The 18,449-nt window shown below is 36.6% G+C and overlaps 1 protein-coding gene and 1 pseudogene across 1 annotated transcript in view; both read right to left on the minus strand.

The window, feature by feature from the left end:
* The window catches only part of DACH2 (dachshund family transcription factor 2), a 683,066-nt gene that overhangs the window by 134,993 nt on the left and 529,624 nt on the right, over positions 1-18,449 (minus strand). Inside the window, exon 9 of the mRNA XM_039870200.1 lies at positions 13,043-13,201. Within this exon, the coding sequence (XP_039726134.1) occupies positions 13,043-13,201 (159 nt within the window). The remainder of the gene's footprint in view (positions 1-13,042; positions 13,202-18,449) is intronic.
* Positions 7,168-9,048, minus strand: LOC120608139 (neuroligin-2-like; annotated as a pseudogene).

Raw genomic sequence — 18,449 nt, forward strand, 5'->3', positions numbered from 1 at the left:
CCTCCTCCTGCAAAGAGCTCCAGCAGCTGTGAGAGGCAGCTTCTTTATTTCTCCGAGTCCACCGCCTGACACCTGGGGTTCTGACCTGTGGTAGCTCTTATGCACAGATGTTATGCTCTGATGTGATGGTGTACAGTTTGGGTGTTTTGTTGAGTTTTAGATGTTCAGTTTATTGTTTCAAGGGGAGAGATCTGGAAATGTCTCTCACTCTGCCATGTTTCCTGCTTCTTTCTCATTCATTGTATTTTTGTAGGATTTTTTTCTAAAGATCTTATAAATATTTTGTCAGGCTTATACCTAAGTATTTTATTTTTTTATTGCTACTGTAAGTGGAATTTCATTTTAAATCTGAAATAGCAATTTTTTTTTTATTGCTGGTATATAGGAAAGCAATCAACTTTTGTATACCACCATGCTATAATCCCTTATTAGTTACAGGAGATTTTTAGTCAGATCTTTGGGATAATTTTACATAGAGAATCATGTCATCTTTGAACAAAAACAATTCCTTCTGTCCCAATATATGCATCATCCTTTCCTTGTCATATTGTATTAGCTAGGCCTTTCAGTAAAATGATGAATAGGTGTCATGAGAGAAGGCAACCTTGTTCTTCCTAATCTTAGGAGAGAAGTATAATTTCTCATCATTAAATATGAAGTTAGCAATAGATTTCTTTGTAGATGTTTTAACAAGTTGAGTAAGTTCCCCTCTATGCCTGTTTTTTCTGAGAGTTTTTATTATGTGTGGTTATTGTATTTTGCCATATCTTTTTCTGCATCTATTTTTTGATCATATGATTTTTCTTCTTTAGTCTGGTAATGTGACGGATTACATTAATTAATTTTTGAATGTTGAATCAGCCTTGCATACCTAGAATTAACCTTACTTCATTATGATGTATAATTATTTTATACATGGCTGTATTTGATTTGCTAATATTATGTTGAGGATTTTTGCATGTATACTCAAGAGAGATATTGGTCTATAGTTTCTTTTTCTTGTAATGTTTGTCTTGCTTTGGTAATTAGGTAATGCTGACATAATAGAATGAGTTTGGAGGTATTGCTGTTGCTTCCACATCATGGAAAAGACTAGAAAGTTGTTATATTTTCTTCCTTAAATGTTTGGTCAAATTTACCAGTGATGCCATCTGAAGCTGGTGCTTTCTATTTTATTGATTCAATTTCTTTAATATATGTGGGCCTAAGCAGATTACCAAATTATTATTGTATGAGTATTGATAGATTATCTTTAAATAAATTTGTCAATTTCATCCAGATTATCAAATTTGTGAGCACAAAGTTGTAATATTCTTTTATTATCCTTTAAATGTCCATGGTGTCAGCAGTAATAGCCCTCTTTCATTTCTGATACTAGTAGTTTGTATTTTCTCTCTTTTTCTTGGTGAGTCTGGATAGAGCTTTATCAACTTTACTAGTCATTTCAAATAACCAGGTTTTGGGTTCATTGATTTTCTCTATTAATTTTTAATTTTTAACTTCATTAATTTCTGCATCAATTTTTATTCATTTTTTCTTCTGCTTTAGGTTTAATTTTCTTGTCTTTTTCTACTTGCTAAAATGAAAACTTAGATTACTAATTTTATACCTTTCTTATGTTTAACATATTCATTCAATGCTATAAATTTCTCTCTAAGTATTGCTTTTGCTGCATCACACAAATTTTAATGACATTTTTATTTTCATTTAAAATATTCTTGAAATTTATTCATTGACACATGTGTTACTTAGAAGTGTGCTGTTTAATCTCTAAGCATTTTTGGATATCCCAGCTGTTTTTTCTGTTATTAATTTTTATTTTAATTCCATTATGACTGGGAGCATATTTTGTATGATGTCTATTCTTTTAAATTTTTTAGGTATATTTCATGGCCCAGAATGTGGTCTATCTTGGTGAATGTTCTATGTGAATTTAAGAAGAATGTGTATTGTTGTTGGATGAAATATTCTATAAAAGTCCACTAGATCCTGTCAATTGACAGTTCTAATCAGTTCAACTATTCCTGACTTTCTGCCTACTGTATATGTTCATTTTCAATAGATGGGTATTGAATTCTCCAAATATAATAGTGGATTCATCCATTTCTCCTGGAAGTTCTATCAGTTTTTACTTCATATATTTTGACACTGTTATTGGGAGAAAATACATTAAGTCTTGTTGACGTCTTCTTAAGGAACTGACCTCTTTTATCATTATTCGATGCCCCTCTTATCCCTAAGAATCTTCCTTGCTCTGAAACCTTCTTTGTCTGAAGTTACTGTAACCAATTCTTCTTTTGTTTGATTAGTGTTAACATAGCATATATTTCTCCAATCCTTTACTTTTAATCAATGTGTCTTTATATTTAAAGGGAGTTTCATATAGACAACATATAGTTCAGTCTAGTTTTTGTTATGCACTCTGAGAATCTCTATTTTTATTGTTGTTGTTTTGCACTGTTTTGTTTGTTTGCTCTATACATGATTATATAAGAAGTATATTGCATATAAGTAAGGGCAAAGACATCAACATCCCAGGTCACTACAGCACATGGGGCAGTCTATGCTTTTAATTGGTATATTTAGACCAATCATATTTAAAGTGATCACTGATAGTTGGATAAGTAGCTATTATATATGTTACTGTTTTCTATTCATCATCCTTGTTTTTTTTTTTCTTTTTAAAAATCTTGTCTTGCATGCTTTTGTTGCCTTCTCAAGTGTAAACTGAGTTTTTTATTATTAATTTTTCTTTTCTCTCTTAGCATATTCATTATACTTATTTAAAAATGTTTAAGTGGTTGCCCTGTAGTTTTCAGTATACATTTAAAACTTGTCTAAGCCAATTTTTAAATACACTATACCACTTCATGTGTACTATAAGTGCCTTAGAGTAGTGTATTTCCAATTCCTCCCTCCTGTGCCTTATAAGATTTCTGTCATATCACTTATCAATAAGGTGCAATCACTCAACACGTTGTTGTTATCATTTTGAACAGAATATTATTTTTAGATGAAGTAAGAATAAGAAAAAATATATATTATTTACCTTAATTAAAAAGATTTAAATCTTTTCCCCCAGTTTTACTGAGAAATAATTGACACATATCACTGTATAAATTGGTCATACGGCATAGTGGTTTGATTTACATATATTGTAAAATGATTACTACAATTGGTTCAACTAACATCTATCTACTCATATAAATACATTAAGAGAAAAGAAAGAAAAAAGGGAAGACTATTCTCCTTACGATGAGAACTTTTAGGATTTACTCTCATAACAACTTTTTTATATATCATATAGCACTCTTAGCTATAGTCATCATGTTATACATTACATCCCTAGTACTTATTTATCTTATACTGGAAGTTTGTGTGGTTTGACCATCTTTCTCTAATTCTCTGTCCCCTACCTTCTACCTCTGGTAAATACAAAAATCTGATCTCTTATTCTATAAGTTTATTTTTTTGATTCCACATATAGGTGAAATCATACAGTATTTGTCTTTCTCTGACGTCGTGAGTATTCCGTGTGACGGAAGTATAATGCCTTTGAGTTCCATCTTATGCTATCAGCAAAAAATGAACAGTAGGATTTCCCCATTTCTTTTTTATGGGTGAATAATATTCTATCAGCATATATATGTATATACATATATATATGTGCGTGTGTGAGAATATATATATATATATATATATATATATATATATATATATATATATATATATATATAATCACAACTTCTTTATCCATTCATCCATCGCCATTCATCCATCAATGGACACTTAGGTTGTTTCCGTGTCTTGGCTATTGTAAATAATGCTATGTCTTGGCTATTGTAAATAATGCTATGAACATCAAGGTGCACATATATTTTCAAGTTAATGTTTTCATTCCCTTTGGATATATTCCCAGAAGTGGAATTGTTGGGTCATATGGTAGTTCTATTTTAACTTGTTGAGGATCCTTCACACTGTTTTCCATAACAGCTATACCAATTTACAATCACATCAATAGCGCACAAGGGTTCTCTTTCTCCAAATCCATGCCAGAATTTGTTGTCACATGTCTTTTTTGATGATGGACATTCATTCTAACAAGTAGAGGGGATATCTCATCGTGGTTTCAATTTGCATTTTCTAATGGCCATTGATGTTGAGTATCATTTTATGTATCTCTTGTTCTTTCATATATCTTTTTTTTGGAGAAATATCTATTCAGGTCCTTTGCCCATTTTAAAATTAGGTTATTTTGGGTTACACACACACACACACACACACACACACACACAAACACACGTGTGTGTGTGTTTGAGAGTGTGTGTGTATGTATATATTGCTATTGAGTTGTATGAATTCTTAATACATTTAGGATATTAAGCCATTATCAAATAGATGGCTTGCAAATATTTTTCCCATTTTGTAGATTGTCTTTTCACTTTGTTGGTTTCCATTGTTGTGCATAAGCTTTTTAGTTTAATATATTTCCACTTCTTAATTTTTTTTTAATTTTTATTTTGTTACTTGTACTTTAGGTATAATTTCCAAAATATCATTACCAAGATCCATGCCAAGGAGATTTCTCCTCCTGTATTTTCTTCCAGGAGTTTCATGATTTCAGTTCTTACATTTATTTTTAATCCATTTCAAGATAATTTTGGGGAGTGTTCTAAGATTGGGGTCAAGTTTCATTCTTTTACATGTGAATATTCAATTTTACCAGCACTATTTATTGAAGACATTGTTTTTTTTGTTTGTTTGTTTGTTTGTTTGTTTTTTCCTCCATTGAGTATTCTTAGCTCCCTTGTCAGATATTGGTTGACCATATAGGCTTGTATTTATTTCCAGGTTCTCAATTCAGTTCTATTTGTCTATTTTTCTGTTTTTATCATTTTGATGATATCATATCATTTTGATGACTATAGATTTAGAATATGGCTTGAAATAAGACAGTGTGATGCCTCCTGCTTTGTTCTTTCTTAGGATATCTTTTGCTATTAGGGGTCTTTGTGGTGCCATATTCATTTCAAGAGTGGCCTTTTTTTACTACTGTAATAAATGCCATTGGAATCTTTTTTTTTTAACAGTTAAACTTTTATATTTACAATATTCTCTTCACTTTTGCCAGGTTTAAAATGTGTACAGAGCCTCGAAGGGTGAGAATTGTCAAGGGGAAAGAGGCTGGCTGAATCATGGGGTCCCTCATCCCCTCTCCCATGTCCCGGTTTGGGGAACTGCTGTCTATAGGATTCAGGGCCCAGGTCCCTGGCATTTAGAGAGTATGGCTATTTGGAGAGAAACCCAATTAAGCAGAAGGGGTGGGAAAAGAATGAAGTTTCCATGGGTAAAGGTGAGAGAAGAGACAGTCAAGTTCTGGGGAGCCAAGACCAGGGATTCTGGATCTGGCTATCAATGGAATACAGCATCCCAACCCCTACTCAACTTTGGCACTAACAACCTACAAAATTATGGCAAATGAGGATTCTTTCCTTTTCTACTAGTGTCCCTTAAACACATGTTTGTTTGTTTGTTTTCCTATAGACTCAAATCCTATCTCGAGTGCCCTCTGGGAAGTCACCTTACATACGTTCTTTCAAATTCTTCCTGCTGGTGTTTACTCAAGCCCATCCCCACTGCCCCCTCCATTTGTTTCTCAGCACAGCTGATTTCAGTCTCTCCCTAACCTGTCCCCTGAAGCCTTTATTCCCTGTTTTCCTCCCCTCCACCACTCTATTTTTTAAGCCTTGACAGCTGAGGAAAGAGGGGGCAGGTCACAGGGAGTTGGCAGCTAAGGGTAAAAGCTGGTTTGACACTGAGACTTAGGATGGCTTCAAAGAGGGAGACAAATGGGGGAAAGGAAAACTGAGGCAGAGAGGGAGGAATGAGACATGGAGAAGATAGACACAGGTGGGCCCCCTTTAGGTGCTACCTCCACTTCCCTCATATCCATGTTTACCTGCTCTGGCCCAGGACTGGGAAATCCTTGGCACGTTTTGGGTTGTCTTTCACCCCAAAACTCAGCTACCCAGTTTGGCACGAATGAGCAATGTGAGGACTGAGGTAAAGGTTGTGCTCAGACCGCAATGAGGGCTTTGGCAGATCCCATGCCCCTGACCCCTAACTCAGAATCTCTGGGAAGGGAGGTGCAGAGCTTTCCCTTCTGGATTTGTACATTCCCGTCAGCTTCTGTCAATTTAAAGTCTGTTCCCACCTGTTGTATCAGGAAGCATTAGGTGCTGGGCCTGAGGCCTGAGTATACAGAGAAATGCTGGAGAGAAAGGGACCATCTCCATGGGAAAACACACATTCACATGCAAAAACATGTTTCTGCTCAGAGAAAAGTGCCTCGGACCCATGGGAAAACAAGTTCCCAGACAGCACAGGGATGCATGGATCTCCTGTCTCCCTGGCAGGGATTCTGTGTCTGTCGTCTATGGAAGGTGAGGCTCTACCCAGCAGAATGTGCTTCACCTGACTTGTGCCATGTGGGGATATACATGCTTCACTGGAGTAGATGGGAGGGCTGGCTGTGATTTTCCCAGTTACCACACTGGGTTAAGTGGTGACCAAGGGTCACTACATGTGAATACGCCACTTCCAGGGTCTCCATGGGGTAGGGGAAAGAGAGGAGATGGGAGAAGACAAAAGGAAACATGATTCTGTGGTATAAATCCCCATAGAAATTCTTTGAGGGGGCCAATATGTGTCCAGGACGGAGAAAAAAAAAACTCACCCTGTACACGGGAAAACACACCTCATTGTGAGAAAGCACACCTCCACGTGGGAAAATTCTTCCATGCTTCCACACACCAAAGACTGGTGTCTCAGTGGAGGAGACAAATGCCCCCCAGTTGTTCAAAGGCCCGGTTCCAGAGAAAAGAATTGGCCTCTCTGCATGGGAAAAAGACACATCCCTGTGAAGAAACTCATTTCTATCTAATGCTTCTCAATGTGTGACAACTCCACACAAGAAAAGCCTGCCACCAAGTTCTCCTCCTTGCCTTCCAAGTGTCACTTCCTGAGGGGGAAGGGCTGGGGAGTAGGACCCCCAAGCTGCCCCCTATACCACTGTAATGGAGTGGAGGTGAGATAGTATGTGGTTGTGGCTGGCAGCAGTGGGAGGAGGGTGAGGGAAGGGCCCAAATGGATGGAGGCAGTGGGGTGTCACCGGGAGGTGGGCAAGGCAGCCAATACGTGGCATAAGGAGGCAGGCGTGGTGGTAGTGAAGAGCTCTGTGTCCAAGTTGTGCAGGTGGGGCACAAGCTCCAGCTAGAAAGCCACCTTGTTGGCGTAGTAGTTGTCACCCACACATGGCTTCAAATCCAATGTGCAGGTACTGCTTCTCCTTGCTTTCTCAAAGAGGTTTGGCTTGGTGTGGATGAACTTGGTGTCCTGTGGCATTGGCTGGTTAGGGTCGCCAGTCTTGGCGAAGTTGGTCCAGTAGGTCATGACCATGGCATTGAGCATTACATCATTCTTAGAGAGGTTGCAAAGGAAGAAGTCAGTGGCACCCACCATGGGCACACCAAAGACATATGAATGTTCATCCCCATGTGCTGCGTCTGCCCACTTGGGCTGACCCTCAGCATGGCAGTGATGATAGAAGGTGTAAAAATAGACAGGGTACTGGTAGCATGAAGCTTGGTGGTGGCACGGTTAGTGCCACCCACTGGAGGTTAGTAAAAAGTGCCAGTAGGGTCTTGCCCTGCATCTTGCCATTGTCCCGGTGGGCCCAGTCTGTGTACATAAACTCGGTGGTCTCCTGCAGCACATCCTTGCCCTCTGGGTAGCCATACAGGTTATCCACAAAGTTGGAGACTACAAAGTCAAAGGCGCTGGCGAATACACCGTCCTGACTCTCTGCTGAGTCTTCCATGAACTTGAGGCCCTCTCCTTGGTTGACACCGATAAGCATGTTGTAGCTGAAGAATTCTCACCGATAAGCATGTTGCAAGAGGATCTCAGGGTCATCAAGGATGATGTCACTGTCTACCATAGCCCGAAGGTGATGGGGTAGCAGGCAGGCTGCATGTCCTGATCCATCAGCTCCCAGGAAGACTTCTGGCACAGAAACTCCAAACCTTCAGCACTGTCACAGCCCACCTTAGCTGCAAGCAGTTGCTTGTACCTGAACAGCTGGTAGTTGACAGACCAGCTGGAAATGGCAGTGCCACTCTGGGCAATGACCTTCTGGAATAGCCCTTCCGAATGGTAGGAGAGGATCAGAAGGTTGACACAGGAGGTTCCTGCCCCAGACCCAAAGATGGTGATGTGCTTGTGGTCACCCCCAAAGTGGGAAATGTTTTTACTGAGCCAACAGAGGGCCTAGATCTGGTCCAGGAGTCCATAGTTGCCTTTTGCAGCCTGGTCTCCAGTGCAGAAAAAAAACAGCATCTCAAGCTGGTAGTTGAGCGTGGTTACCATGACGTTGCCATAGGTGGCCAAGACAGAGCAATCAAACATGTTCCCCGTGCCCTCCATGTAGGAGCTGCCATACAGAAACAGCATCACTGGTTTCTTAGAGTTCCGGAAAACTGTCTGGAAGATTGAGCATCACTTTGACATGCTTTTTTTTTTTGAGCAGACCATCTTCAGTGGGCTCATAGAGATTGAGGTACAGGCAGTCCTCACTCTGGTTCTGCACATAGGTAGCGGCTGCCTCCAAGTTGTTGGCGAACCACACGAGAAGCACGATGGTGGGCAGCACCTAGTGTAGGTTCTGCAGGCAGGCAGGCAGCAGAGTGGTGGTGTTGCACAAGCTGGGCCACGAGGCGGAGGCCTCAGATGGCAGGGAGCAGTGAGTACCCAGAGGTGGCCGGGCATAGGGCATGCCCAAGAACTGTAGTCGTGGCCCAGGATCTCGTTGTTGAGCTTGGGATGTACACCGTGTACTAATCCGTAGACAGTGGTCACCGCTGGAATGCGCTCTTCCCCGAGGCTGCGGAGGCCCAGGCCCTGGCTGCCTGGAGCACCACTTTGAGCCCTCGCTAGCCACACCAGATACAGCACCAGCAGACACATTTGGATAGGTGGAAGTCCTTCCATCCTGAAAGAGGAATGGAGACTCCCTTACCACAGAAGGGAGGAGAATGTGGGGAAAACACCATTGAATCTTGATAGGAATTGCATTAAATCTATAAATGGCTTTAGGTAGTATTGACATTTTAATAATATTGATTCTTCCAGTAAATGAATACAGGATAACTTTCCGTTTATTTGTCTTCTTCATTTTCTTTAATCAATGCTTTGTAGTTTTCAGAGTTGAGATTTTTCACTTCCTTAGTTAAATTTATTCCTAAGTATTTTATTGTTTTTGATGCTATTCAGAAAATTTGTTGTTAGTGTATAGCAGCTACTAATCTTTATATGTTAATTTTGTATTCTGAAACTTTACTGAATTTGTTGATTAGATCTAACAGTTCTTTGGTTAGCCACTGGGATTAAGATTTTTTATATAGGAAATGTCATCTGCATACAGAGACAATTTTACATCTTTTTCAATTCTGATACTTCTCTTTTTTTCACCTGATTGCTCTAGTTAGGACTTCATGTACAATGTTGAATAACAGTGGTGAGAGTGAGCGCCCTTGTCTTGTTCCTGATCTTAGAGGAAAAGCTTTCAACCTTTCACCATTATGATATTAGCTGTGGATTTGTCATACATGGCTTTCATTATGTTGAAAAGTGTTCTTTATATGCCTCATTTGTTAAGAGTTTTTATTATGAATATATGTTGAATTTTGTCAAATGCTTTTTCTGAGTCTATTTAAATGATAAAATGATTATTTTCTTTCATTTTGTTAATGTAATGTATCACATTGATTGATTTGTGTATGTTGAACCATCCTTGCATCCCTCGAATAAATCACACTTTATCTTGGTCAATGATCTTTTTAATGTGCTGCTGAATTTGTTTTACTGGTATTTATTGAGAATTTTAAATCTATATTTACCAGGGACATTGGCTTGTAGTTTTCTTTTTTAGTAGTGTCCTTTTCTGGTTTTGGTATCAGGATAATGCTGGTCTCATAAAATGAATTTGGGAAGTTCCCTCTTCTTTGATTTTTTGGAAGAGAATGAGAAGGACTGGTATTAATTCTTTAAATATTGGGTAAAATTCACCTGAGAAGCCTTCTGGTCCTGGGCTTTTCTTCATTGGGAGCCTTTTGATAACTGATTCAATGTCTTTACCAGTAATTAGTTTATTTGGAATTTCTATTTCTTCCTGATTCAGACTTTTTAAGTTGTAGATTTGCCTTAATTTATTCTTTCTCTAACATTCTTCCTCTTTTTATGTTGATACAAGATTCTGACCTATATCATTTCCTACTCTCTGAAGACCTTCTTTTAATATTTCTTACAGGGCAGGTCTGCTGGTATGGTAACAAATTTCCTCAACTTTTGTATGTCTGAGAAAATATTTCTTCTTCACTTTTAAAAAGAAATTTCACTGGATACAGAATTCTAGGTTGATGAGTATTTTTTTTTTCTTTTGATACTACTTCACACCACTCTATTCTTGCTTGCTTGGTTTCTGAAGATGAGTCTAGTGTAATTTGTATCTTTGTCCCTGAATGGGTAAGGAGGTTCCCCCTACCTCACTGTGGTTTAGTGTCTCATTAATTTTGGAAAATTTTTGGTCATTGTTACTTCAAATATTTATTTTATTACTTTCCCTCATTCTTATTCTTCTGGTATCCCCATTTCATGTTGAATGCTACATATTTTGTAATTGCCACACAGATTTTGGATATTCTGTTCTTTTTTTCCCATTCTTTTCTCCCTTTTTTTTTATTTGAGGAGTTTCTATTGATATATCTTCAAGCTTATTAATCATTTTCTCAACTATGTCCAGTATACTGATGAGCCCATCAAACACATTCTTTATTTTGTTGGAGTATTTTTGATTTCTAGCGTTTCCTTTAGATTCCTGGAGTTTCCATCTCTCTGTTTAAATTCCCCATATGCTCTTGTATGTTTTCTATTTATTTTTCCATTCTCTTAGTATAGTAATCATAGTTATTTTAAATTTTAAGTTTGATAATTCTAAAATATCTGCTATATCTAATTCTGGTTTTGATGCTTGCTTTATCTCTTCAGACTTTTTTGCCTTTTTCATAACTTGTAAATTTTTTCATTTAAGTGAGAAATAGAGTATTAAGTATAGGGAACTGAGGTAAACAGGCCTTTAATGGGAAGTTTTATGTTTATGTAACTTGGAGTTAGGCTTTTTCTACTGTTTGTTGTAGCTGTGTATTAGTAGCTTTAATCCACCCCACCACCACCATTGTCTTTCATTTTCCCTACAGAATCCATTTTAAATTGATCCTGAGGCTTTCAGTTCTTTCAGTTTTGTATTCATTATTATACAGTCCTATTGTGGTGGAGTTTAAAGATGCAGGGAAGATAAGCATTCTATAACTTTAAGATCAGGCCTCATTTTCTTAGAGAGCCTATGTCTTTGGGCTATAACATTCACAAGTGCTATTCAGCTTTTTATTTTCTCTCTTAGGTGATAAAGGAAGGGTAGAAGAGCCTAGAATTGAATAATTAGCTTTTATCCACAGTGGGCCTCTAAAGAGGCTGTAGCTGTGTATCTCTCTTCCTTCACATCAATGGTTACAGGATGCTAGAGTTTAGCATATCCCTTCTCCCGGGTCAGTTAGGCTCCGGTAAGACTAAGTAGTTTAGGTTCTGATAAAATAGTTTTCTTTGAGAGCAGGACTTTATTAAGGAGAAGAGAACACTCTGAGAATATTTTGAAATGGTTAATTTTCCTCTCCCCCTGACAGAAGCATGAGGCAATTTTCTCAAGTTTCAAACAGAACCTGATAAGCTTCCTGGAGATAAAACTCATAAGTGTGGGGACTCCCTAAGTATTCCTCAAGCTAGTTCCACATTTAGTCTCCAGCAATTACTCAAATACCCTTTAAATGCTTTCACCAAACTCCACCTGTGGCTCTTGCTCCCTATAGGCTGCATCTACCTCTCTCTCCAGTTTAGGGTATAGCTGTGCCCTCAAGCCGTGAACTCAATCTTGAATGGATTTAAGAGTTGCTAACTATCAGATTGTTCCACTTTTTTTTCTTGGTGTGAGGACAGGAATGACAACTTCTAAGCTCTTTAGATGTTAGACCAGAAATCAGAAGTCCTCTAAGTTTTTCTCTTTTATAACATATCTAACTTAATCAGTCATTTTTTGACTTCTCATAATGTTTATAACTATTCTGGCATTCATTTTATTTGCCTTTGCTTAACATTCCATTTATATGGGAAATTTCTTCCTTGATATTATAACCTCTGTAGGACATCATAACACATTCTGTATGCTTAATAACTGATGAATTTCATTAAAATTTAGGACATCATATGCTCTGTTGTCTTAATCCTATGGAAATAAATAATAGACACGTTCTTTCAGATTTCCTGTTTTTAAGAAAAATAGGATTTTAGTCAAGCAATATATATTAGACTTGCTATCCTACAGAAAGATTTCTGAATCTTTGAAATTCCTAAAAACACCATCTAAATCTGAATTTGTACACATTAACAGTGATTTTATTGCTGAATAATGATAATAGTTACAATTATACAGTACTTACTATATGCAAGTCATCGCTACCAGATTTTTTAAATTATTTTTAGTCCTTATAATAACCTTAATAAGTGAGTATCCTTTTATTCCTACTTTGTAGTTGTGGACAGTGAAACTTGGAAAAGTTAGAAGCTTTCTACAAAATCAAACAGTGATATGGAATTCAAAAGACATAGAACCCAAACCCAAGTTTATGTGATTATAGTCAACATTCTTAATTACTCTCCTACATGATCTCTCATGTATGTCTACTCTGCTACATGGACTCCCAATCTATCTCAACTCTATAAATCTTACCTTTTCAAATAAATCTTTCTTTATCTACCCTTTTGGCTTCAAACTGTTAAACCTTATTAAAGAAAAATAGACTAGCCCAAGGTGTCCAAGGTGTCTTGCATGGTACTTTTCCCAATACACCAAGTTTTGAGAGGACATTATACATACTGTTGGTCAGCAGATGGTTCTGCTGCAGTGGATTGAGGGTAGGAGCACCTCCAAGGCCTGGCCGGCCAGCCAAAGCTGCATGAGTAATTCCATGTTGGGGTCCAGAAGCAGCAAGAGGAGACTGCATCTTATCCTTATCCCAGGAAGATTCACTTCCACCTGAAAAACATTTAAATGAACAGATTGTAACTTGACAACTTTTCATGAGAAAGCTTTTTAAAAATTCCTTTTCTAGGGTTGTAATTATTAATATTACGTCTTAGAAAATTATTATTAAATGTAAGTAAGTCATTTTAGTATGGTTTTAAAAACTTTCAATAACCTTGGATTTAAGCTGCCTCTGGGAAGATTACACAATTCTCAGTAATATAGGCCCACTAGCCTTACAGGTAGTCTAAACAAATCCAGAATCATAATGAGTAGCTTTTGAAAAGCATTTATATGTTGAACATTATTAACTGACCACTACTGCTTCCAATTCCAACCCTCTAACATACGTATGCTATATTTTGATGAAGAGCAGATGCCATTCGCTCAAAAAGAACAAACTCATTTATAAGAACATAATAACATATAAAAATATATGTTAAGAAGTAAAATGACCAGTCATTTTGTTCTCAGATCCAGTCCTCAAAAAGTTAATCTCTTCATACACAGTGAATTTTTGTATAGAATAAGATAGATAAAATATAAAACCATGGCCCCCAGTTTGAAATTGTACTTTACTTTGATCATTTATGCTAGAGAGTAAAGTAAAATGTGTATGAATGAGACTACTATATTATTGCAATGATCTACGATGGTATAGCTGTTTCATCTGGCACTTAGCATAATATAGGGACAGAAACATTACTTAAAACTATATAAGAAACAACCACGGAATTATTTCCAGTGCATAATTTTAAGGAAAATACTATAAACAGAGGGGTAAGGGGTTGATTTCCAGTCACTTCAGTTGCAGACAGTCTGGCTTTAGAAAAAAAGTCGTCCTGTGGGCGGCTCCATCTATATGCTTGATGTGGTTCATTCATTCAGGGGTCAGTAGTTTGGCTCTCATTCCCATGATGGGTTTGTGACATTAGCATCTCTACCTGGTTAATTATCCCATATGTTGCCTAAAACATTGATCCTGTTTGGTGGAGGGGTTTAGGCCTAGGAAAATTGGACATTCTGTAAAATATGTGCATTTACTGTTTTTTTGGATTTTTTTGTTTTTTTGTTTTGTTTTGTTTTTTTAAGGTATAAGGAAATCAACATGCTCATATTCCTAACATTTAACATTGTAATAGTTTTCACTTCTTTGAGTTCCCTCTCAGGCTTTGTACATATGGATACTCATTTTTACATTACAAATGCTCTGCCATGTTGCTTCGGGTATCAGTTACAAAGTGTTATGGCTACATAGTAGCCTACTGAATTAATGTACTATAATTTATTAAACATTGGCCTTTGAGCCTGTTTCAAATTCATCACTATTATAAATTACACCATAACAACAACATTTATTTGAATTATTTCTTTAGAATCAACTAATTCCCTGGAGTGGGAATTCTGACTCAGAAATGAACATTTTTATACTTTTGCTTCCAAGTGCCACATTTGCAAAAGCAGTTTTTAGAGTTGAAGACTTTTTAAGGAAATGTTTTCAAAGCCAGTTTGTATTCTCTCTGAAAATTTAAATTTTATTTAAGAAAACTATCTGCTAAAATCTCTGAGAGGCTTTTATTTTTAACCTTTCTACTCATTCATCTACACTTGCCCCAGCTCTATAAATCCACCACTTCATCAAGACTCTTTCAAACCTCCTTTTGGCCAAAGTCAGTCTTTAATCCGAAAGTGGGGTTCTTGGCCAGTGTCCAACTAGATGAGTTCCAGATAAGGAAACACCAGATTCTCCAGCAGCATATGTAAAGGCTGAGGGGTACGTGGCCCTGCCCACATGGACATAGATTTTCCAATCAAATGGGGAAGAAATAAGTAGCTAATTGTTTAGTTACTGCTGTAAGTCATTCGGATGCCATGCATGGAAGCTTAGAAGGCAGATTTTTTTTTTTTTTTGAATTTGTTAGACCAACTTAATGGACCAGAAATCTTTCCCTTGATCATGTTGAGGTTTGGTGTGTTCACTGAAAACATACAACTGTCCTATGACTACGCAAAATTATACTCTCTTTTCATCCAGATTTTTTCTGTTGTGTAGTAATTGCCTAAGAGCAGGGAGGTAATCTATGGTTAGTGCATTGACATAAGATAGCATTCACAAATTTGAAATTCCAATTAAAATCGATAAGATATTTTTATGCTGCAATGAACAGGAATGGTGGAGGGAGAGAAATATTTTAATAAACAATGAAATTAACTACATTGCAACACAGAGAATTCTTTATAGTAACATTCGGCTAATAAACATTAATATCAGAAAATGCAAAAATTAGAAAGATCAATTGTTAAGCAAAAATGGAACTACTCCATTATTTTAGCACTAAGTCTAAGATATAAATTACCTCACCATTACAGAATTGTGATTTGTGAAATGATGAGAAAAACACTGACAAAGAAAGATACATTTAGAAGACATTAAATTATATCACTGATATTAATATGGGATTGCGTAATCATAGCAGCAACAGCATACAGCAATATTAAGGCTAAGATCATGTCAAAATTTATTTTATACCACGCAACAACTCTTACCCTGTGGGCGCAGCTAATTCCCACATTTAGTCAGCCTGAGTATTAATCCCATCCACTGACCTACTAACAGCAATAAAGGCTTGGTGACAACAAAAGATCACATACAACCCGCACAAAGATCATGTCCAGAGCTCCCGGCATAAGGCATCAAGGAGAGTGCGCCACTGGGCTACACAGGACACATTCCACATTAGATCATCTGGCTAAGGCTGAGAGATGAAACAAATATTTCTGATACATAGAAATGAACACAGAGAGGTTAATAAAATGAGAAAACAAAGAAACATGCCATGAATGAAACAATAGGAGAAAACTCCAGAAAATAAGCTAAATGAAATGGAGACGAGCAACCTAAAAGAGACAGAGTTCAAAATAATGGTTATAAGGATGCTCAATGAAATTAGGGGGAGAATGGATGAAAACAATGAGAATCTCAATAGCACATAAAAGGACATAGAAACCATAAAAAAGAACCAGACAAAAATGAGGAATACAATAATTGAAATGAAGAATACACTTGAAGGATTCAACAGTAGATTGGATGAAGCAGAAGATCAAATCAGCAAATTGGAAGACAAGGTAGCAGAATACACCTGATCAGAAAAACAAAAAGAAAAAAAGAATTTTAAAAAAATTATGAGAGTTTAAGAGACCCCTGGGACAACATGAAGCATAAAAAGATCTGGGTAATAGAAGTACCTGAAGATGAAGAGAGAGAGAAAGGGAATGAGAATCTCTTTGAAGAAATAATGAATGAAAACTTCCCTAACCTGACAAAAGATTTAGACATACAAGTTCAGGAAGCACAGAGTCCCAAACAAGAGGAATTCAAACAGACCTACACCAAGACACATCATCATTAAAATGCCAAAGGTCAAAGACAAAGTGAGAATCTTAAAAGCAGCAAGAGAAAGGCAGCTAGTTATGTACCCCCATTGGAATGTCTGCTGACTTTTCAATGGAAACTTCGGAAGCCAGAAAGGAATGCTAAGAAATATTCAAAGTTATGAAAAACAAGAATCTACAAACACAGATACTTTACCCAGCAAGGCTTTCAATTAAAATGGAGTGTGAGATAAAGAGCTTCCCAGACAGGAAAAGGCTTAAGGAATTCATCGCCAACAAGCCAGCATAACAAGAAATGTTAAAAGGTCTTCTGTAAAAAGAGAAGGGGTTAAAAAGAAAATAAAAATAACAAATATGAATAATAAAGTGACAGTAACAATGTACCTATCAGTAATCACTTTAAATGTAAACGGATTAAATGCTCCAATCAAAAGTCCTAGGGTAGCCAAATGGATAAGAAAACAAGACCCATGCATATACTGTCTGCAAGAGACCCACTTCAGATCAAATGACACTAACAGACTAAAAGTAAAGGGATGGAAAAAGATATTTCATAGAAATGAAAATGAAAAAAAAAAGAGAGGGTAGCAATACTTATATCAGATAAAATAGTCTTTAAAACAAAGGCTATAACAGGAGACAAAAAAAAGGGCATTACATAACGATAAAGTGATAGATAAATCAAGAGGACATAACCCTAGTAAACATATACACACCCAACATAGGAGCACCTACATACATAAAGCAATTATCAACTGACATAAAAAGAGAGATCAACAGTAATATACCCATAGTAGGAGACTTTAAGATTCCATTGACACCAATAGACATCTTCCTGACAAAGAATCAGCAAGGAAATAATAGACCTAAAAGACATACCAGACCAGATGAATTTAATAGATATTTTCAGAGCATTTTACCACAAAGCAGCAAAATCGACTTTCTTCTCAAGTGCACATGGAACATTTTCCAGGATAGACCACATGGTAGGACACAAAACAAGTTTCAATAAATTTAAGAAGACTGAAATCATATCAACCATCTTCTCTGATCACAATGGTATGAAACTAGAAATCAAGTACAAGAAAAAAATGGAAAATACACAAACACATGGAGGTTAAATAACATGCTACTAAACAATGAATGGTTTGTTAATGAGATCAAGGAAGAAATCAAAAAATACCTAGGGACAAATGAAAATAAAAACACAGCAACTCAATATTTATAGGACATAGAAAATTCAGTCCTAAGAGGGAAATTCATAGTAATATAGGACTATCTCCAAAACAAGAAAAACTCAAATTAATAATTTAATCTTACAATTAAAAGAATTAGAAAAAGAACAGCAAACAAAGCCCAAAGTGAATAGAAGGAAGGAAATAATAAATATCAGAGTGGAAATAAATGAAATAGAGTCTAGAAAAACAATACAAAAGATTAATAAAATCAAGAATTGGTTATTTGAAGGATAAACAAAACTGACAGACCCTTAGCTAGCCTCATAAAGGAAAAAAATAGAGAGGATTCAAATAAATAAAATCAGAAATGAAAGAGGAGAAGTAACCATGGACTCAACAGAAATATAATGGATCATAAGAAAATATGACAAGCAATTATATGCCAACAAATTGGACAATTTAGAAGAAATGGACACATTCCTAGAAACACAAAATCTCCCAAGACTGAGTCAAGAAGAAACATAAAATCTGAACCTACTGATTACCACCAATGAAATCGAATCGGTAGTCAAAAACCTCCCAAAAAACATAAGTCCTGGACCAGATGGCTTCATAGGCGAATTTTACCAAAAATTCAAAGAAGAATTATCCCCTACTTTTCTCAAACTATTCCAAAAAATTCAAGAGGA

This window comes from Pteropus medius, unplaced genomic scaffold (assembly GCF_902729225.1).
Source record: "Pteropus medius unplaced genomic scaffold, Ma_sr-lr_union100, whole genome shotgun sequence".
NCBI classification, from domain to species: Eukaryota; Metazoa; Chordata; class Mammalia; order Chiroptera; family Pteropodidae; genus Pteropus; species Pteropus medius.